The 18,660-nt window shown below is 54.6% G+C and overlaps 7 protein-coding genes across 7 annotated transcripts in view; 4 read left to right on the forward strand and 3 right to left on the reverse strand.

Moving 5' to 3' along the window:
- Positions 1-1,652, forward strand: part of GUITHDRAFT_161822 (hypothetical protein) — a gene marked incomplete at both ends in the record, with an annotated part of 4,722 nt that extends 3,070 nt beyond the window's left edge. The window contains 10 exons of the mRNA XM_005837487.1: positions 163-241; positions 284-322; positions 362-412; positions 442-507; positions 571-624; positions 667-939; positions 990-1,249; positions 1,306-1,339; positions 1,517-1,575; positions 1,622-1,652. Of these exons, the coding sequence (XP_005837544.1) occupies positions 163-241; positions 284-322; positions 362-412; positions 442-507; positions 571-624; positions 667-939; positions 990-1,249; positions 1,306-1,339; positions 1,517-1,575; positions 1,622-1,652 (946 nt within the window). The remainder of the gene's footprint in view (positions 1-162; positions 242-283; positions 323-361; positions 413-441; positions 508-570; positions 625-666; positions 940-989; positions 1,250-1,305; positions 1,340-1,516; positions 1,576-1,621) is intronic.
- A 654-nt stretch (positions 1,653-2,306) lies between these two features.
- Positions 2,307-3,550, forward strand: GUITHDRAFT_151187 (hypothetical protein). Its single transcript, XM_005837488.1, has 7 exons — positions 2,307-2,694; positions 2,741-2,827; positions 2,877-2,934; positions 2,983-3,074; positions 3,141-3,198; positions 3,244-3,280; positions 3,325-3,550. Exons 1-7 carry the CDS (start codon positions 2,332-2,334, stop codon positions 3,503-3,505), a joined length of 876 nt encoding a protein of 291 aa, XP_005837545.1. The 5' UTR covers positions 2,307-2,331; the 3' UTR covers positions 3,506-3,550.
- A 691-nt stretch (positions 3,551-4,241) lies between these two features.
- GUITHDRAFT_151188 (hypothetical protein) lies at positions 4,242-5,238 on the forward strand (the record flags this gene model as incomplete). The annotated part of the gene is made up of 8 exons (XM_005837489.1): positions 4,242-4,264; positions 4,307-4,344; positions 4,392-4,478; positions 4,522-4,583; positions 4,631-4,694; positions 4,757-4,919; positions 4,966-5,041; positions 5,157-5,238. Coding segments are annotated over 7 exons (460 nt in total), but the record flags the coding sequence as incomplete, so codon positions are not given.
- Positions 5,239-5,968: 730 nt separating this feature from the next.
- Positions 5,969-7,768, reverse strand: GUITHDRAFT_161824 (hypothetical protein; the record flags this gene model as incomplete). Its single annotated transcript, XM_005837490.1, has 13 exons — positions 5,969-6,102; positions 6,146-6,232; positions 6,276-6,370; positions 6,420-6,504; positions 6,592-6,691; positions 6,735-6,777; positions 6,934-6,970; positions 7,020-7,082; positions 7,235-7,295; positions 7,345-7,406; positions 7,458-7,565; positions 7,617-7,647; positions 7,698-7,768. 13 exons carry the CDS (start codon positions 7,766-7,768, stop codon positions 6,031-6,033), a joined length of 915 nt encoding a protein of 304 aa, XP_005837547.1. The 3' UTR covers positions 5,969-6,030.
- Positions 7,769-8,778: 1,010 nt separating this feature from the next.
- Positions 8,779-9,315, forward strand: GUITHDRAFT_151190 (hypothetical protein). The gene is made up of 4 exons (XM_005837491.1): positions 8,779-8,829; positions 8,883-8,987; positions 9,031-9,109; positions 9,163-9,315. Exons 1-4 carry the CDS (start codon positions 8,796-8,798, stop codon positions 9,218-9,220), a joined length of 276 nt encoding a protein of 91 aa, XP_005837548.1. The 5' UTR covers positions 8,779-8,795; the 3' UTR covers positions 9,221-9,315.
- Positions 9,316-9,359: 44 nt separating this feature from the next.
- GUITHDRAFT_135206 (hypothetical protein) lies at positions 9,360-11,423 on the reverse strand (the record flags this gene model as incomplete). The annotated part of the gene is made up of 1 exon (XM_005837492.1): positions 9,360-11,423. One exon carries the CDS (start codon positions 11,421-11,423, stop codon positions 9,360-9,362), a length of 2,064 nt encoding a protein of 687 aa, XP_005837549.1.
- A 924-nt stretch (positions 11,424-12,347) lies between these two features.
- GUITHDRAFT_161825 (hypothetical protein) lies at positions 12,348-13,852 on the reverse strand (the record flags this gene model as incomplete). The annotated part of the gene is made up of 3 exons (XM_005837493.1): positions 13,347-13,852; positions 13,136-13,298; positions 12,348-13,079 (listed from the first exon to the last, which is right to left on the reverse strand). The coding sequence occupies exons 1-3, from the start codon at positions 13,835-13,837 to the stop codon at positions 12,348-12,350; spliced, it is 1,386 nt and encodes a 461-aa protein (XP_005837550.1). The 5' UTR covers positions 13,838-13,852.
- Between the last annotated feature and the right edge of the window lie 4,808 nt (positions 13,853-18,660).

Genomic DNA, 18,660 nt, shown 5'->3' on the forward strand with positions numbered 1-18,660 from the left:
CCCTCTTCCTCCTGCTCCTCCTCCTGCATCCTCCTCCTGATCCTCCTAATGCTCCTCCTGCTCCTCCCTCCTCCTCCTCCTCCTCTTCCCGCTTCTTCCCTCCTCCTCCCTCCTCCCTACCCTTCTTCCAGCCTCCTCCGTAATCAGCTCATCCTGAAGCAGGCGAAATGTGCAGGCGAAGCTCCAGGGAAGAAAGAAATGTGCGCATTCCGAGGTTGAGAACTTGCGCTTGGCCTTTGAGGTGAAGGAGGAGGGCGAAGGAGCGGGCTGAACGCTCCTCCAGGCTCTTGATCCCATGGGGACCGGCAGCATTGACATCGAGGTGACTTGCTCCTCTCAGACCATGTCTAAAAGCGTTCAGGCGTTCGTGCAGCAGTCAGGCATGGGAGGAGAAGACAAGGAGAGGAGGAGGGTGACCGCGTTACAGCCATGAGCAAACAGGTCGCTGAAGGATTCTTGCACAAGTGTAACAATGCTGGTGTTTCAAATCCGATTACATTCCCCAAGGTGAGCAGCACCAGCACCAGCACCAGCACGAGCCTTTGTTCACCATGTTCACCTTCTTGTCAGCTCGTGAAGGTTCTGTACCCTCACCTCGCTCATCTCTACAAGACCCACGAGCTTGTAAGCGAACGCTTGTGTGATGTGCGAGTGACCTCCTTGCAGCCTCCGGCGACAGCTATGAGGATCAAAGAGAGAGAAGAAGCTGGTGAGGAAGAGGAAGAAGAGGAGGGAGAGATGAGAAAGAGGAAGAAGAGGTGGGAGTTGGAGGATCGAGAAATTGGGACAGGCAGGAATGACGGATCAGATGGGCAAGATGACAAGGTAGCAGGGAAACTCCCGACGCTTGAATCTCAACTGAAGAAGAAACATGTCAACGAGATCCAGGAGCTCTTCGACCTTCTCGACAGCGAGCGGTCGGGAAGCGTCAGCTTCGAGGTCTGCCGCTCCGTCAAGCTGCCCGGATCTGTACTCTGATGTTCCTCGAGGTGATGGAGAAACACTTCGCCTCCAATGGACTCTTCAAACCGAACGTAGGAGGAGGAGGAGGAGGAGGAGGAGGAGGAGGAGGAGGAGGAGGAGGGGGAGTAGGAGAAGGTGGTGGTGGTGGTGGTGGTGGTGGTGGTGGTGACGTGTCACAGGAGCTCATCGAGATGATGCAAGCTATCGTTGACAAGCACGCTGCTGCACATGGAGGTTCATCGGAGAGGAAGCTAACGATGGAACAATTCATGATGTTCGTGAAAGAGTGAGATCAGAGAAACTGACTTTGATTCGGTTTTCTCTTACTCGTCTGTGCTCAAGATTCTATCCAGCTGGAAGAACTTTGAAGCTCGAGGTATCAAAGCTTCCCGTCTCAAATCTCTGCCATCACCATCCTCTCCTCTGCCTTTCCTGTCCTCCCTGCCACTCATCGTCCCTCTCCTCTTCACTCCCCCCTCAATCCCCTCGCTCTCTTCTCTCCTATTCTCCTCTCCTTCCTCCCTTCCTCCTCTTGTCTCAATTGTTGGCGCAGGCCTTCATTCGGTACTCGAAAGAGATGATGGAGATGCAGAGCAATCAGATGAAGAAGAAGTATTCGTCCTTCACTTTCTCCATCAGTCTAATGCATTCCCTCCAGGAAACAGGTGTCTCTGTCGCCAGGCACGTGATGGCCGACGGCTCCCTCGCTTACCTCCACCACGAGCGTCTCACAGTCTCGCTGCCTGGCCCAAGGCTTCTCCCATCGTCCGATCACCTCCTCCTCTCCTCTTCCTTCCTCGCCTTCTCCTCTCCCTTTCCTCTTCTTCTGTCCCCTCCTCTCCTATCCTATCCCTTCCTCTCCTCGCCTCTCCCTGGCCTCCTCCCCTCCCCTCCTTCTCACCTTGTATCTGACCTGGTGCCGTTACTTGAAGTGGTTCAAAGCGATTCTGTCGCCGAATTAAAAGGATTCATTCGATTTAGATCATTTGTCGGGGCCTGGCATCGATTTTTTTTAAATGCAATACACCGTTAGCAACTACACCACCACCCTACCCCTAAACCAACCCCGTGACTCGACAACCCTACCCTCTCCATTCCCACGACAACAAATAACCCCACCCTCAGTGCCGTCGCTAAACGAATGCTACTGCAAGTGATAGTACCCCACCAGAGTCACTCTCTGCGATGCTGAATGACCGGTCCGATACAGTCGTATGCCACCCCTTTATCCATAACCCCACCTGTGAAGTGGCTGACCCTTTCACCCTACCCCCTATGCATTGCTCGTTTGACTACCCCTCATGAAACCCCTACCTAGGCAGACTACCCCTGCCTGCTGATCTCCCCGACTGTCTCCCTACCACTGCCATGCCGGAAGCGACGGGTCGCGCTCCTCTCTGCGAGCTGCGGGAGAGCCGCCTGAACGTGCAGGGTCAGACAGAGATCAGGAAGAGAAGCAAGAGCGAAGCAACAGAGACGAACAAGAGCGAAGCGACAGAGACGAATAAGAGCGAAGCGACAGAGACGAACAAGAGCGAAGCAACAGAGACGAATAAGAGCGAAGCGACAGAGACGAACAAGAGCGAAGCGACAGAGACGAACAAGAGCGAAGCGACAGAGACGAACAAGAGCGAAGCGACAGAGACGAGGGAGGTCACGGTCGAGCAGCTCCAAAGAGAAGTGCAGCATTTGAAAGGAGAGCTGGTGGAAGCCAACTTGAAGCGGAAGAAGGTGAGAGAGAGGAGAAGGCGCTTGAGGTGACTTGCAATCTTGATAGAACTCTTCACGAGTGCTAGAGCTTGCCGAGAGACTAGGCAAGGCGGACGAGAGGGAGAGCATTCTAAGAAGCAAGTTGTCAGCTGCGGTACCACACGGATGAAACTCGAGGCACTGAATGATGTGAGATGCTGCAGAAAGATCAGCTCAAAGATCTCAAGAAGCAGCTCAAGTCCCATCAGGCGTTAGGATGCGGTACCGGTACTGCTGACTTGCATGCTACGAGCTCACTTGTCTGAGGAGGTACCGGCCGCATGCACGCCCTGCATTCTGTGCCAGAAGGAAACGAAAGCTGCTGTGGTGAATCGCCACCCAAGTCTCAAGAGCAGAGCGAGGTGAGGAGAGAGGAGAGAGGAAAGGAAGACAGAGTTGGGATGATACGGAATGAGTTGTTCCCACAGGACGTCCAAGCAAGCCTCGTCTACGTCTACCTCCTCCGCTTCCCGCATACACATTCAGGTATCGAGTGAAGCTCAAAGACCAGATGTTGAGCTTGTGGTTCAGTTTGTCTTCCAGCTCAGAGTCCGTCGAGGAGGCAGCGGTGAGAGGCACCTCAGCTATCGACCGCCTGCTGATGTACTGCAGGGCCCACCTCATGGAGGCTGTCCTGACGCTCTTCTACACCCTCCTCCTCCTGGCGTGCTTTGTGCTGGGCTCGGATACTGCACGACTGGTGTTGCCGTCTGAGAAAGACGGCGACCACGAGCATCTGATGATCGCGTCCTTCACTACCTCCTCCCTCCACTTCCTTTTGCAGCGAATGTAAATGCGTCCCCCCTGTAAAATTTGTAGTACAGAAACCATGGCAAGCTCCCTCCTTGTCTCTACTCTGTTCTGCTCTGCTCCCCCACGCTCCTCCTTCTCCCTTCTCCCTTCTCCCTTCTCCTCCTCCTCCTCCTCCTCCTCCTCCTCCTCCTCCTCCTCCTCCTCCTCCTCCTCCTCCTCGAGTTTTGTCGCTCCTGCAGTTTGTCGGGATCTCCTGGGAACCTTTCATGCCCACCCATGTACACGGAGACCACCCCTCCTTGTACCATGAAATACCCACCCCTGTGAGTCCTGCAAGGATTTCTTACGCATGGCGCTGCTTCCAGTGCTGTCGGTGATCATGTACGCGATGAGTGTGGAAGCTTTCAGCTCACCAACGGTGAATCATGACGTAGAGGATGATATCCTGACCTCTCCTCCTCCTCCTCCTCCTCCTCCTCCTCCTCCTCCTCCTCCTCCTCCTCCTCCTCCTCCTCTCTCACTCCTCCCCTCCCCCTCCCCTTCCTCCGCCCCTTCCTCTGCCTCTTCTCCTCCCCCTCTTCTCCATCCCCGAGATGCCGTCTCCCTTGCTAAGACCATCTTCTTCAACACCACGTGAGGAGGTCTCGTCTGGAGCATCATACAGTCACGTGTCGCCCATCAGAACATGGTTCCTTGTCTGACCATTCAACACGACAGGTGGGGCGACTTGCTCTCGGGAGATGCTTCTGCGCCAAGCAGCTCCGACCGAGCTCGTGCATGACCAGCAGGAACCGGCGAGGTGAGGGACAGACGAGGAAGTGCGGCATGACGAAAGGTGCAGAAGCTCCGACAGCGAAATTGCTCACCAACTTTTTCGAGGAAACGAACATGCGAGCTGGGACAGGAACTCATCTTGCTCCTCACAGGCTGTCAGGCTCATTGAGAGCGGCGAGATGGCCAAGGCTGAAGCTGCGCTAACGCACGCAGAGAACGTCTGGAGGGAGGCGGATGTGGTGCGATACCTTGAGCACCTTGTCGTCGCTCATGGAGTTGCAGCTGAGGAGAGACGAGTCACCCTACACGGCGATGCTGGAGGAGGCGAGAAGCGCCATGGAGCAGTGAGAGTCTGTCGCATGCTCGCTCGTCCAGCTCACAGCGACGGCAGACCTGACAAGGTGACGTCGCTCGGGGCTCATCTAGCTGGCAACATCACGCAGCGCTGCAAGGAGGTGGGAGGAGGAGGAGGAGGAGGAGGAGGAGGAGGAGGCTTCCTTTCTCACACTCGCTCCAGCTGCTTGCAGCAAGCAAAGCCATCCCGTCGAGCGATCGAGCAGCGACGATAGAAGAGGAAGGAGAAACGGAGGGCAAAGAGAAACTAATGCTGGAGGGTTGCAGGCGAAGAAATACGCAGAAGAAGCAGAGGAGGCGTACGAGGCCGCGGGGTTGCTTGAAATGTGTCTCACAGTCTCAACGGCCCAGCAGCACCTGACGGGTTGATAGACCGCAGTCAAGAAGCGCTTTGAGAGAGACGAAAATTCAAGTTCTCTTTGCCGAGTGGAAGTTAGGCGCTGAGCAGGTAAGCCGAACGAGAGACCGGAGCGAAGGAAGGGATGGGGAGGCACAGGAAGAGCGTTTGAGAGAAGGAGGAGAGCGACAGGAGGGAGGGAGAATGTAAATTTCTGTCCTGCTAGCGATCGGAGAGGAGTGAGGCCTCGTGGATCGAGCGACATGTGATGAAGGTGGCACGCAAGCAAAAGATCCACGAGGAGGCCGGTGAGGGCGGAGAGCGAGAGGATGAAGCAAGCTTGACCATTGGAGCTCAGAGAGTGAGCGAGGAGCGGACGAGCAGGTGGCACTTAAGGCTGGAGCGAAGGAGCGAGCAGACCAGGTGGAGGAGGAGGAGGAGGAGGAGGAGGAGGAGGAGGAGGAGGATGTGCTCATGGCGTGGCAGGGCTTCCTTGTAGCAGAACAATTGGTTGCGGACGGCAAGTTTGATGAAGGTGACGTGTGGTGAGCTCGCGTCCTTTGATGACGTCAGTGTGCAGCTCGACAAGTGCTGGAGGAGGTGGAGGAAGGCTGGCGGGTCTCAGGCATGCTGGGGTTCCCTGGAAGACCGTGAGATCTCCCTCCCTCCCTCCCCCTTCTCTTCCACCTCAATACCCTCTCCCTCCCTCCCTCCCTCCCTCCCTCCTCCTTCCCATCTTTTCCACTTCCTCCCACCGCCTGCCTTCTCAATGCCCAGCAGATTCGAGAAGGCGATCGAGGATCTGCTGGCCAAGTGCGAGAGAACCGACACTCGTCTAGGTCAACGAGGAGATGAAAGTTGCGAGCCTGACGCGACGGCAGGATAAACGAGAGAGACAAGGAGACCAAGCATCGTGTCCTCTCCTTCCTTTCCGTCCCCCTTCTCATTCCCCTTCCCTCTCCTCCTTCGGATTGAAAGCCCGACAACTTGGGTGTTGATAGCTCGCATGTAATGATCGAAACGTTAATTGATGACAGTGCTACTGCTCAATCTGCTCTCCTCTCGCTCCCTCTGCTCTCTTGCGAGCAACTTGACGCCTCCTACAGCTTCGAGCGGTTCAGCGACGCGCTGCTGGTGATGTAACCCGACGGCCCGTCGATGGGGAAGAAGACCTGCGGAGGTGTGAGACGTTGAGAGCAAGCAGGTCTGCCTCACGTCATTGTTCGTGGCGTGCATGTGAGCAGGGACGTTGAGGGAGGACAGGGGCATGTAGTGCAGGTTGGGCGTGATGATCTTAATGTCCTGTGCGCACGTCAGACAAGAAGGAGGAGGAGGAGAAGGAGACAGTGATATGCGGCTTGCACGCTTCGATGGCCCCCAGACACATCTGGTGTTGGGTCAACTGGGCGGAGGGAGAAGGGACGCCTTCCTTAGCAGGACCTGCAACCATGACAAGGTCATGGCCCGGTGATGAACCAGCTGGACTCACCCGCAAAGTTCTTGATGAAAGCTGTCTTGACACGCTCGTAGCACTCGTTGAAAGGAGCTTTGTCGCTCGCATACTCCCACTCCGACTGAAACCTCACGTCAGTCCTCCGCCTTCCTCCCTCCCACCACTCTTGGCGTCTCCTCGGCGCCTCCCGACCTCTCGTCTTGCTCACCTCTACGGAGGTACTGAAGATGCGATCAGTCGATTCGCCGAGGGTCGTCCACTTGTCCTTCTCCATGATGGAGCCTTTGTGGCCGACGAAGCCGGTGAAGCTGAAGCAACGTCAGCGCAGTCTTTCTTGACTCTGTCGCTCACGAGGATTGAGTCGACTTGAGCACGATGAAGTTGAGGATTCCTCCTGCTCATCCGTTCACTCACACCCAGGCCTCGCATCCTTGTTGCTCTGTTCGCTCACGTACGGACCTCTCCCCTTCTTCCTCTCTCCTCCTCCTCCTTCCTCTCTCCTCCTCCTCCTTCCTCTCTCCTCCTCCTCCTTCCTCTCTCAGTGTCTCACCGGTGATCTTAGCTGGGGCTCCTCGAGATTGCACGACCTGACGATCCCGTGAGCCCCATCCCCTCACAGCATGGTCATGCCAGCACCTTAGCGTATCTCCTCTCAGTCGTCGTCTTGGTGAAGGCGTGGTTGTGAGGCTCCTGGTCAATCTGCAGTGACGAGAATGAGCAAGGGGTGAGGCACCTCGGTAGGGAGCAGGGAAGGCGGTTGAGGGAAGACGTTGAGAGGACGAGGGACTGAGCGAGGAGGAAGAGGAATTTCAGAGAAAGGAGAAGGCGGAGGAGCGTGTGAAGGAGCTGACATGAATGCGGCCCCAGGGGTCCTCGAAGAGCGTGACTTGCACTTTGGTGATCCAGTGATAACTGGCGTGGACGTCAGGAGATCGAGCAGAGGGAGGAAGAATCTAGCTACGTGCTGAGGAAGTGAGAGGCAATCACTTTGCCGAATTCCTCCGGGCTGGACAGGTCATGGCTCTGGATCAACCAGGATCAGGAGGGTTGCACGTGAGAAGAGGAGGGAAGTACCCGAGCGAGTTGGTAGACAGTGTTCTTCTGCGTCTCTGTGGCAACGATCTTGGTGTTGCTTCCGGTGGTCCACGAATCTGCAAAGTCGCCCCACAGCAAAGTGTTGACCTGACCTCATTTCACCCCTCACTCAGCCTTTCCTCGCCATGATCCCCTCACCGTGAGCTCGTGGATTTCATGCCGTCCACTCCTGCCAGACAGACAGAGGTCAATCAAGTAAGAGAGCACGAGCTCACTTACGATTGTCGGTTCAGTTTCATAACACGGATCTTGATTTTGCCGTATGCATGCTCTGATAGATGTCCGCTCATCTAACATATACGAGATCAGAAGCCGCAAAGGCAGTCCATCTGTTCCATCATCCCTCTCCTTCCCCTCCCTCTCTCCCTCCCTCTCCCTCTCTCATGCTCCTCCGCTCTCTTCGATGTGGCTGACTGCCAACATGGGGGATCCAGACGCTTCTTGGCAGGGGCCAATTAGGTGGTAGGGGTACCATCATGATCAATTGTAGGGGTGGATCTGGTGAAAGTACCGGTTCATTTCATAACACACAGAAGGGAATTCATGGGGCTCAGGAACAGGAGGAGGGGATATTGCGATAAACCGGGATCAATATGGGGGGTGGGGTAGTAAGTACGTAGGACACGTTACAACGGTTGCAAGCTGGGAGCCCCTCAAAAGCAAAAAAAGAGAAAGAAAGAAAGAAAGAAAGAAAAAACAAGATCTTGTAAAATCAATTTTTTTCTTTTGTTGGAAGTTTTTTTACTTTTGGGCCTCCGGCCTTCACGGCCCGGCCTTAGGTAATCCGTTATGAAGCGTAACGGTTTGATACGGAAATAGGTCAGGGGAATGCAGTTCGAGGTGTATGCGAGGAGGGAGGGATCGAGGAGCGAGGGGGCGCGGTGGGGGAGAGCAGCGGCATCTGCTGTGTCTCTCTCATGTGTACTCATCCTTGCTGTGTACTTGGTCGCAATGCAAGGAGGCAGCAGCGACTCTTCCTCGCAGTCGCTCTCGCAGTCCCGTCAGGCGCTGGACTGGTCTGTCCCTAGGAAACTCAGAAGCCTCGCACAAGATCACGACGATCGCAACGATCTCGCACGCATCCTTCGAGATGGGCAGAGTGCGATGAAAGATCGGGAGAGACCCGTCAATGGTGGGGAGGAAAGCTTCCGCAAAGCTGCTCTTCAGGACGAGAAGGTGACAATCTAACTGGTGGCGCCAACGCTAAGCCTTTAATCTTTTTAGAGGAAGAAGGAGGAGAAGAAGGAACGAAGGGAAGAAGAGAAGACGAGGATGTTGACCAGGCAGGATAAGGACTTGATGCTTAAGACAAAGACCATGGTGCCTTGGGTGCGCTGGCCTCGGGACTCAGGTACAAGTTGGAGTGGCAGGCGCATCTCGCTGACAGGTTTGGCGGATGTTCAGATCACTTCTCGACGGCGAACAAGCAGATTTTACTTCAGGAGCCTGTTGAGCTCATGATGAAGGACAACGCGGCTCAAGTGATGCCGTTGAAGGAGATCATGAACAGTGAGGCATGCGATGAGCCCTGTCTTCGCTCACTGCATTTCAGGAATCGTAGTCGATCGCAAGCTCCACACAGGCGAAGTGAGCGACACTCAATTGGCCATGGCCGATATGAAGGCGAACAAGTGAGTTGAGTTGCCAAGTGATTCCGTCCTTTGCTGACGTTGGCCATCTACAGAATGGGAGGACGAGTGGTGAACGGCAAGTCGTCGTTGGACTGCTCGCCGTTCTGCTGATCCAGCCAAGGCTCAAGTCTTATCTTTAACCCGTCGTGGTGTTAAACTACAGTAGACAAATTTATTTACTCGATGAAATGCATACAATGACTTTCATGATATCCAGTCATTTTCACAGCACAAGTCAGCTGGTTCTTAATCATCCTCCTCCTCTTCCAGCAGCAACGGACATTTGCTCTTCCGCATGTCGAGCACGACGAAATATCCGGAGAAAGAGCGGGAAGAGCTCCAGCGTTAAATCGAGGTTGACATCATACAGGGGACGAGGGGGTCCCGACTGGCGGTACCGGGGGTTTCTCTCTCTGCCTTGGGGCGTCTCCTCGAGGAAGTTCTGCCAAGTGTAGCTCTCATCAAAGCCGAGTAGCCAGAGGGCGGCAGGATTCTTGGCGCTTCTCTTGGGGAGGGCGAGAAGCCTGGACGGGTCCTTGGTGATCTGAGACAAGAGATTCTTTGCCTGCTCCTCGATATCATACATCTGCTTCTTGTCTCTCAGCCACTCCTTCTTCTCCTGCCGCCATCTGTGTAGCTCCTCCGCAAAGGCCCTCCTCCTTCTGGTAAGAAGCATCTCGAGCTCGACCAGCACGAAGCTCTCAGACGAGTTGGGCATATGCTTGAAGTTTATCGAGTTCCAGCTGAGGGTGCCAGGCTTGGCGACGCGCGGAGACGAGGGGGCAGCGAGTAGATTTCTGCTGGAAGCAGCCTTGGACCTTGCTAAGAGACCCTTGACATTGAGAGGGTCGTTCAACTCGCGCTCTCGCTGCTGCTGCACTACGTCGTCGTACTGCTTCTGCGCCAGGCGGAGGTGAGCAGCTCTTAAAGCCATCATACGCCGAAGCTGCCGCTGGATGAGCAAGACCTTGTACTTGTACACCTTCAGCACTTGAGCGAATGCCGAATAACGCAGAGAGTCCTTCACGAACTCCACGACAAGTGCAACTGATCTCCTCTTCTTTCGTATTCTGTGCGCCATCAGAGCTCTCCACATGTATTTTCGAAACATTTTCTTGAGAAAGCAATTGTTCTTGAACCTGAAGTACCAGAATTTCCATTTGACGAATCGTTGAAGCCTCTCGGCTGCTTCTTGCATCGCTTGGATGGTTCTTCTCAGATGGAAAACTTGCCGCAGATGGCAAAGTTGATTCACAGCTATCATCGCAGGCAGCAGCAACTTTGCTATCATCTCTTCCTTCTGCTGTTTCTTGGCAAGTTCAGCTTCTCTTCGATACTCCACTCGTTTTTGCTCTTTAATCTGCAATACAGCGAGTGCGTCGTCGCTTGACTTCTGCAAATTTTCCCTGTGTGACTTCATTACGAGATCTCTTCGCTCCTTGTACTTTTGACTTCGAATAGCACGAATAGCTTCGAGATTGTCTGGTTTGAAGCTCCGAGTCGACATGAAGAGCTTCATCGGGGCCTTACCCGACTTGAGGTGCTCTCTGTGCTTCGATACACGAGCTTGCAGCTCGTCCTCATTGCATCGCCAGCTGCTGATCTTCTCATCAAGTTCCTGCTCGATCATCTTGCGAGGCTTAGCCTTGACCTTGCCGCTTGCATTGTTGTCCCGCGTGCCCGTCAGTCGCTCAGATACTTCAGTCACCTTTCGAGCTTCCGCCGCAGCAGCAGCTACTTCCTTGTACGTCAGCTCCCCTGATTCGATTCGTTTCATGTTCCTTTCTATCAGTGATGCTCGCGCTCGCTCCCCTACTTCGGACTCCAGGTTTGCATCGCTTCTGCTTCTTTCCACCTCCTTCACGTTGGCAGCTCTCAACATTCGCTCGCTCACGCTCCTGGTCAACGCCCCCGTGGAGTCGAGACGTTCAGGAAGTTTGGTTCGATGCACCACGGACACGAGCAAAGGGAGCTCCCGCTGGTCTTTCCTGGAGTCTGCTCCATAGCTGAATGATGAGCTTCGAGGTAGTCCTTTCGTGTCACTGGCTGTGTGCAGATCAAGATCAATCTCCAAAGAGGAGTTCTTGCTGGCCAAGACGGCAAAGGGATCCAGAGAAGAATTGACCAAGTCCAACAGGCTGACTCGTCGCAGCAGTGGTTTCTTTACTTCGATGCCGATCGAACGACGCCTCAGAGCCCTGGACCTCGAGGCGGTCGAGGTCGTCGAGGTCACAGATCGAAGTGAATCTGAGAACATGAACGAGTGAACTCTCGATTTCAAATCAGTCCCTTGAAGGTTCTCAACCGCCGACATGCCGTCGCCTCCGACTCGTGGGGCTCCAATCAGATGCTTCCGAAGATCTGCGATGTGAAGAGTTCCGTACGAGCCTCCCTCTCCCTCCCTCCCTCCCTCCTCGCTTCGTGTCTGGGCGCTCACTTGTCAACTTAATACAAGTTTTTAAATCCTTATAAATATCTTTTAGAGTTGAGTAGTAAGAGTTTGCAAGTCGCGGTAAAATAATGTGTAGCAGATTTACTATACTTATTCGAATTTTTGTAAGGGATTCTCACTTTTAAAATTGAAAAAATAGGGAAAACATAAAAACATATAGAGTACACAAGTTGCCCGATCTGGTCTTTACAATTTCTAAAAGTGATATTGGTTGGTTTATTTTACATATATTGGCCTCTAAAACACTTGTAGAGTACAGAACCGTCCCGTGAAATTAAGTTTAGGAAGTTCACTTGTGGACTCAAAGCTTCTTATGAGGGTCTAGGTATACTAGCACCCCGATACAAATCTACTAGGACAGCGGTTGAGAGCTATTTCGGAAGTGACTGTCTCGCTTTACTCAAAGTTAAGTTAAAGATCAGTACCTATCAGCCCCTGAGCTCACTGGCCGGGCCGCGTCCGACCGCTCCGAGTGTTCACTTGCCGTCCGAGTGCCACTGGGCGGCCCGGTAGCACCCGGCGGCGGGCAGTTCGGGAGTCCGCCGTCGGAGCCTCCGGCGATTTCGACTTGATGCGGCCATCGGAGAGTCACAGCTGGACTCGAACAGCTTGCAGCGATCGCGCGGTGGGATGAAGGTAAAACTATCAAAGCTGATGTAAAGCGAGCACTGCTTGCGATCAGTTGAGTTGTCTAATCATAATGATGCCGCTGGCGGCCGCTACTGACGTAAATATACAACAAAACTCCCGGGCCTAGACACGGCCCAGTCACTCTAGCCTTCCTTGTCAACTCCGAGGCCTTTCATGCTCTACTGCCTCGTCGTGCATCTTGCGCCATAGATCATGCTGGTGGGCCTCGTGCAACAACAACTTGGCCTTGAGAGACTTAGGATTCGCTTTCACAGCCTCTTGCAACTGCTCTTTGAAACGCTTGCTCACCTTCCACGTCAAAGGACCTTTCTGACCAATGATCTTCCAGTATGGCATCGGAGACCACGGCTTCATAGTCGCTTCCTGTCTTGCCAATGGCGGCATCCCCACGTTCCCTTGCTCGTGCTTCTCTGCATTGACGGGGCTTCCTCTTACAGCCAGGTGGAGCGCACCCCCCTCCTGCGGTCTCGGCAGATCCTCCTGCTCGTCCTCGTCCTTGGCGATAGACCCTCCCACCTCACGGCTCACCAGGTGCGTGAGAACGTCACCGGCTGGAGTCTCTTCCAACTTGGAGCGTCCAAGCTTGTGCGTTAGGCCGTACTGGGTGTCGTATCCGTCCGCATGCCTCTCTTCCTCCGTTCCTGTCGGGGCATCAGGATCGGGCCCAGACGGGTCATTGAGAGCAGTCCAGTCTGTTCTCAGCTTGTTCCTCGACGAGTGACTCCTAGACTTCTTTGGAATAGTCACAGAAACCTCCAAGCTCGATCTTGTCTTTTCAGGAAATCCCGAATGTAAGGTCGGCTTAGAGGTAGCCGAGTGTTGCGTCAAACTGACTTGGTGATTCGACGTTGAGGCACTGCTAGATGCCTGCTGTCACGTCACGTCAGATGCGTCTTTGCTTGGGGGATTTCGACATCATCTACCTTCTCTATAGTTGTTGCTGGGTGCATAACGGCAAGGTGTGTTTGTCTTGGCGAAGAGTTCAGCTCCTGCTTGATCTCAGCCGCGGGTTGATGAAACGCGTTGCCACCCCTCGTGGGAATGTTCTGAAAATAATCTCCAAGATCCTGAGAGGCTTTTTTGGCGCTGCATGGATGATTCAGTCGCACGACATCATCAAGACTTGCACGTCACCTGTAGGATGCGAACGGAGGCTTGACGTGCCTCGTCCCCGACCTCGAGTGCAAGGCGTTGACATTGTGTGTTGGTACAGAGTCAAAGTACTCGCCAAGATCCTTGTAAGCAGCTCTTGACCCCAACTTGCGAGCTGTCGGGGGTAACTCCTTGTGACGAGCATCTCGGGGAAGGGGGCTGCTCGTTGGGAGCTGATCGTAAAAAGCAAGGAGGTCGTTGAGAGCTGCAGAGTCTCCGAGCACATGCTTCGTGACCTCTACTCTACTCCCATGAGCTCCTCGTGCCGGCACCTTCCGGTCGCCCAAGCTCAACTGGCTCAACTGGAATGCTTGGCGATGGTGAGGGCTCGTGCTGGCTTGCACAAGGATCGGCAGCCGCTTCCCCTCACCCTGCTCATCGACTAAACTCTTATGAACCACCAGCATCGCTACCGCAATCACCATCCCTGCCGCCCCCACCACACTCGCGAGGCCTCGAGTAGGAGCAGCCATGGCGTCCTTTCGCACCCAAGCCCGCATCCCCTCATCTACCCATATTCTGCTGCACCTGACAGGCACCTGAGGCAGACCTGAGGCAGCACCTGAGGCCCTCATCCAGCACTCACATCATGGACGGATCCCTGGAGATCCGCACCTGGATGCGCAGCTAGAGATCAGCACCTCTCCTCCCCCTCCTCCCCCTCCCCCTCCTACTCCCTCACCCCCCTCCCCCTCCTCCCCCTCCCCCTCCTACTCCCTCTCCTCCCTCCCCCTCCTCCCCCTCCCCCTCTCTCGCAGGCATGCTGCTCTCTCGTTGGCCCTATATGCAGTCACGGTGACAAGAAGCAGCATGGACGTATGTCATGGTACCTCCTCCTTTTCGCGTGCCGTCCCATCGTTGTTCCTCATCTCTTGCTGGTTTATTCTCTCACTTTCCCCCTGTTTTCACTATCGCCCTCACTCTCACCATCACCCTCCCGCCCCCACTGCACCTGCTGGGAGAATGAGCTCCTTCTCCTCCTGGTGTCTCACTTGTGCATGCTCCTTGCCTCACTGCAGACTGACGAAAAGGGGAAGAGAGCGAGGAGGAGGAGAAGGTGAGGAAGTTGAGGGCCTGGTTTGAGCAAGTCGGTGTCAAGTTCGATGAGCGATCGGTTCTCATCGAGTATCAAGGTGCCTTGAGCTGCGGGCGAGGAGGAGGCGCTGACTCGCTAGCAGAGGCATCAGGCTTCCGGATAGTGGCAAGGTAGGAAAGGAAGAAGTGTACGGGATGATGACGAGGAGGTAGGAGGGGAGTGAAAAAGAACCATGGCATAGCTCGCATTCCCAAGCGAGCATGTCTGTCTGTGCTCAATGTGCCGGAGGTCTCCGATCGCCTCGACGAGTTTGGCATAGACAGGGCGGAGGACATCGCCCTTGCTGCCGCCATCATGCATGAGATGCTGAAAGGAAGCGAATCGAGGTAGAAGCATCCTCATATCACCCCATCACCCCCTCGCAGGCTTGCTCTCTGTCCTCTCCCCTCCTCATCTCTCCTCTGCAGGTGGTCTGGTTATCTTTCGTCCCTCCCTCCAGCAGGCGTCGATCTTCCCCTGCTCTGGGAAGCAGAGGATCTGCTGTAGAGCTGCTGCTGCTTCATCGTGAGCTAACATCACGCAGGAGCCTCAGAGGAACCGACGCCCTTCCTCAAGTCCTACAGGCGAAACAGCAGTACGAGCTAGACTGGTGCCCTCCTCCCTCTCGTGCTCAGTCTCCTCTCTCCCCCCACCTACCACTACCCATCCCTCCTCTGCCCTCATCCTCTCCTCTCCTCTCCTCTCCTCTCCTCTCCTCTCCTCTCCTCTCCTCTCCTCTCCTCTCCTCTCCTGCCCACGTTCTCCCTCCCGTGCCATTGCTCTTCCCCCTCCATGCCGCCTCTACCCACCCTCCTTCCCTCGCTCCCTCCTGATCCTCTGTCTTGGTTCTTGCTGTGATGAGCTGGTAGGCAGCACCGGGTGCGACCGCTGCTGCATCGCATGCTGACCGTCGACTCGTCGCTCCTTCACTTTCGCTGCTTCCTGGTGGCGTTAAGTTACGCGAGCTCGCGCGGCTTCTTCGTGGACGAAAGACACGGCGAGGTGAGGGGCGAAGGAGAGGGACGCGAGGATTCCGCATGTGGCAAGGAAGAGGCGGAGGGAGGAGGAGGGGAGGAGACTTGACATGGATGGAGCAGGCTCTTGTTCCTTTTGCCGATCTGTTCAACCACAAGGTGGCACACTTGCCACGTGAGCATGAAGTGTGGAAGCAGTCAGAGAAGGAAGAGGAGATGCAAGAGATGGAGAGCATGATTCAACTCCACGATAGATCTCATCCTCATGGGGAAGAAAGTAGGAGGGAAGAGGAAGAGGTCGAGGACACGCATTCAGCTGAGATGGTAATCTTTTGCTTGCGATGCCATGCCCTTCTTTTTCCGAGTACTTGGTCACTCGACTTTACTCATCCTTTCCCACATCGCGTTCAAGATGTCAACCGTCTGCATTGCTGAATCTCCATTGTCATTTTCTGTCCAGCTTGCTTTCACAATCATCGCCTTCTTCGTCTCCGTCGTCGTGCATCACTATGATCATCATCATCATCATCATCATCATCATCTGCTGCTGCTGCTGCTGCTGCTGCTGCTGCTGCTGCTGCTGCTGCTGCTATGTCTGGATGTATCAATGTTGTCTTGTTCTTCTGCTGACGCGAGACCCCCAGGAGATCGCACTGACCAGCTCGAGCGAGGAGCAAGTCAATTTTCTCTGTGTTGCGTCGCTGGTTGACCTGCAGCCTCATCGGGAGATCTTCAACACTTACGGGGAGCACAGCAACTCCTTCCTCCTCCTCGCCTACGGCTTCATCCTCTCGCCCAACCTCTACGATGAGGTTTTCTCTTTCATGCCTCGTCGTCCCGCCCCTCACCCACCCCCATCCCTTGCTCCCTCCAACCATCCTCCCGATCCCTTTCTGCTCCTTCCTTCTTTCTCCCCTTCCTTCATGCATGTCCTGCTCCTTCCTTCTTTCTCCCCTTCCTTCATGCATGTCCTGCTCCTTCCTTCTTTCTCCCCTTCCTTCATGCATGTCCTGCTCCTTCATGGCCTCCTGTCTTCATCGCTCCACTTGTCTTCGTGCTCCTACTGTTCCTCTTCCATTCACTTTCACTCGTCTCTTGTGCTATTCTCATCCTCCCCCCTCTCGTCTTGCTGCCTCCTCTTCTCTCACTTGTACTCCTCCAGGTTTTGCTTCCTCCCCTGCTTCCACATGCTCAACAGCTGGTCGGGGAGGAAAGGTGTCAAGCACGGTTGCAGTGGGTCTCTCGCGTGTACCAACAGCTATCCTCCTCCTCCTCCTCCTCCTGGCCATGCCTTGCCATCCTCCGAGCCGCTCTAACAGGCTTCGTGCTCGAGGCTCGACATCGTTGTAGAGCTCCGCAGGTACTTGTGAGATACGAGGAGAGGAAGTGAAGGCTAGAAAGCAAAAGGAAGAGCCGGGCAGGGGGAGGGATGGAGAGAAAGGATGGCGAACGAGGCGTTTGAAGAAATCCGGGGGGAGGGGGCGAGGAAGACGGGGCCACTGAAGCGATGGGTAGGGAGCGGTTCTTTTTGCGGAGCTTTGCTCGCTGGAGGAAGAAGAATTCGAGGAGATGAGAAGGAGGGGAAGCGAAGAGGCTCTGCTGAGCTTGCGGGAAGTTGCACAAGTCGATCAGCACCTGGTAGCCCGCGAGGTGAGAGGAGGAGGGGAGGAAGGGAAGAAGAGGTGGAGAATAGAGGTGTCGCAGAGACTAATTACAAGGCTTGTCCTAGATCCTTCGATCGTCCCTGGAAGCGAAGAAAGCGATGCTGGAAGAAGAGGAGGGCTGTGATGTTGAGCAGGAGGAGGAGGAGGAGGAGGAGGAGGAGGAGGAGGAGGAAAAGGCGAAGCGGCGGAGACGTGGCATGTGCAAGGCTTACAGAGTTGGACACGTGGAACTGTTGGAGACAGCAAGGAAGCAATTGATAAAATGTGAATGAAGAAGAATTTGAAATTGAAGAAATCAAAGAGAAGGGGGGGGGGGGGGATGAACGGCTTTCTTCCGTCTTTCATTCCAGTAGAAGCATGCACATCCATCATGTCCTGTTCTCCTTGTTTCTGGTTCTGAGATATTGTTCTTCCGCCTAGTAGAAACAGTTGAACTTGAAGATAATCAAACTTTTCTCACCTCTCGCCTCTTCATCCTCAACTCCTTCGAGAAGACACGACCTGATGCAGATGCTCATGCGTTTTGCATCATCTTACTTCCCTTCTATCATCTTACTTCCCTTCTATCATCTTACTTCCCTTCTATCATCTTACTTCTCTTCTATCATCTAACCTCTTTCATCGGTTGAGGCTTACCGGGTTCTTTGTCTTTTGCGTCTAACGTCTCATCCTCCCATCTACATCCAAGTCATCGACCATCACCTCTCAACATCACGCTCGTACAAGCTCTTTGCTCGTCCGGGCGATGAACTTTTCTGCGAGGGGTGAGAAGAAGCAGCGCAACGAGAGCAAGTGAACCCGCATGCCCTCGGGGCCTTTTCCTTTTCTGGAGCAAATCAGCGGCGACACCGAATAAGCTCCTCACACCCTAAACCCTCACCTCTTGTTAATGGCTCGCAGTCTCTCTCGCTTGGCTGATGCCCTGGTCAAGGTCAAGCACAGCCCTCACTCCCTCGCTCCCTCCAAGCCTACGCGCATCGCTTATCATGCTTCTGCTTCGCCTCGTCAATCTTTTGATCATCAAGGTCAAACGAGTCAAAGACTGAGGCAAGCAGACCCGACTTAACTTCTTGTCCTTGAGCCAAGGCTTCCTTCCCTTCCAAGGCTGAGCTACAATGAGCGCAAGACAAGGCGTCGGCAACACAGGCGGCGGCGGCGGCAGCAGCAGCAGCAGCAGCAGCAGCAGCAGCAGCAGGGACTTGAGGCAACAGTCGTGTGAGAGCTGGAGAGCGTGAGAAATGAAATGAGGGAACAAAGGAAGAGAAAAACGTCGAGCAGAGAAAACAACACTTGATGGAAACATAACTGCGAACGAGAAAGCGAGGAGTAGACAAGCAGAGACGACAAGAGATTGTGGACTATGAAAGGTTCGGAAGCGACGCTCGTACCTTCTCCACTCCTTTATATTTGGGTCCCTTCACCTTTCCCGCCCACCCGCCCAGCAGTCGTAGGGTCAAGTGAGGTTGCCAGGGATTCAACAAGCTCGCAGCGCTCTCCTCCTTCACTTGGAACAACCCTGCAAACAAGACCTGCAGTCCTGTCACTTCTCCTCCTCCTCCTCCTCCTCCTCCTCCTCCTCCTCC

This window comes from Guillardia theta (genome assembly GCF_000315625.1).
Source record: "Guillardia theta CCMP2712 unplaced genomic scaffold GUITHscaffold_14, whole genome shotgun sequence".
In the NCBI taxonomy this organism is placed as follows: Eukaryota; class Cryptophyceae; order Pyrenomonadales; family Geminigeraceae; genus Guillardia; species Guillardia theta.

Coding starts and splice junctions, on each gene's coding strand:
- GUITHDRAFT_151187 (XM_005837488.1), top strand. CDS start 2,332: ATGCCGGAAGCGACGGGTCGCGCTCCTCTCTGCGAGCTGCGGGAGAGC. Junction 2,695..2,740: donor CCAACTTGAAGCGGAAGAAG/GTGAGAGAGAGG, acceptor CAATCTTGATAG/AACTCTTCACGAGTGCTAGA. Junction 3,075..3,140: donor AGTCTCAAGAGCAGAGCGAG/GTGAGGAGAGAG, acceptor TTGTTCCCACAG/GACGTCCAAGCAAGCCTCGT.
- GUITHDRAFT_151190 (XM_005837491.1), top strand. CDS start 8,796: ATGGTGCCTTGGGTGCGCTGGCCTCGGGACTCAG. Junction 8,830..8,882: donor GCGCTGGCCTCGGGACTCAG/GTACAAGTTGGA, acceptor GCGGATGTTCAG/ATCACTTCTCGACGGCGAAC. Junction 8,988..9,030: donor GTTGAAGGAGATCATGAACA/GTGAGGCATGCG, acceptor ACTGCATTTCAG/GAATCGTAGTCGATCGCAAG.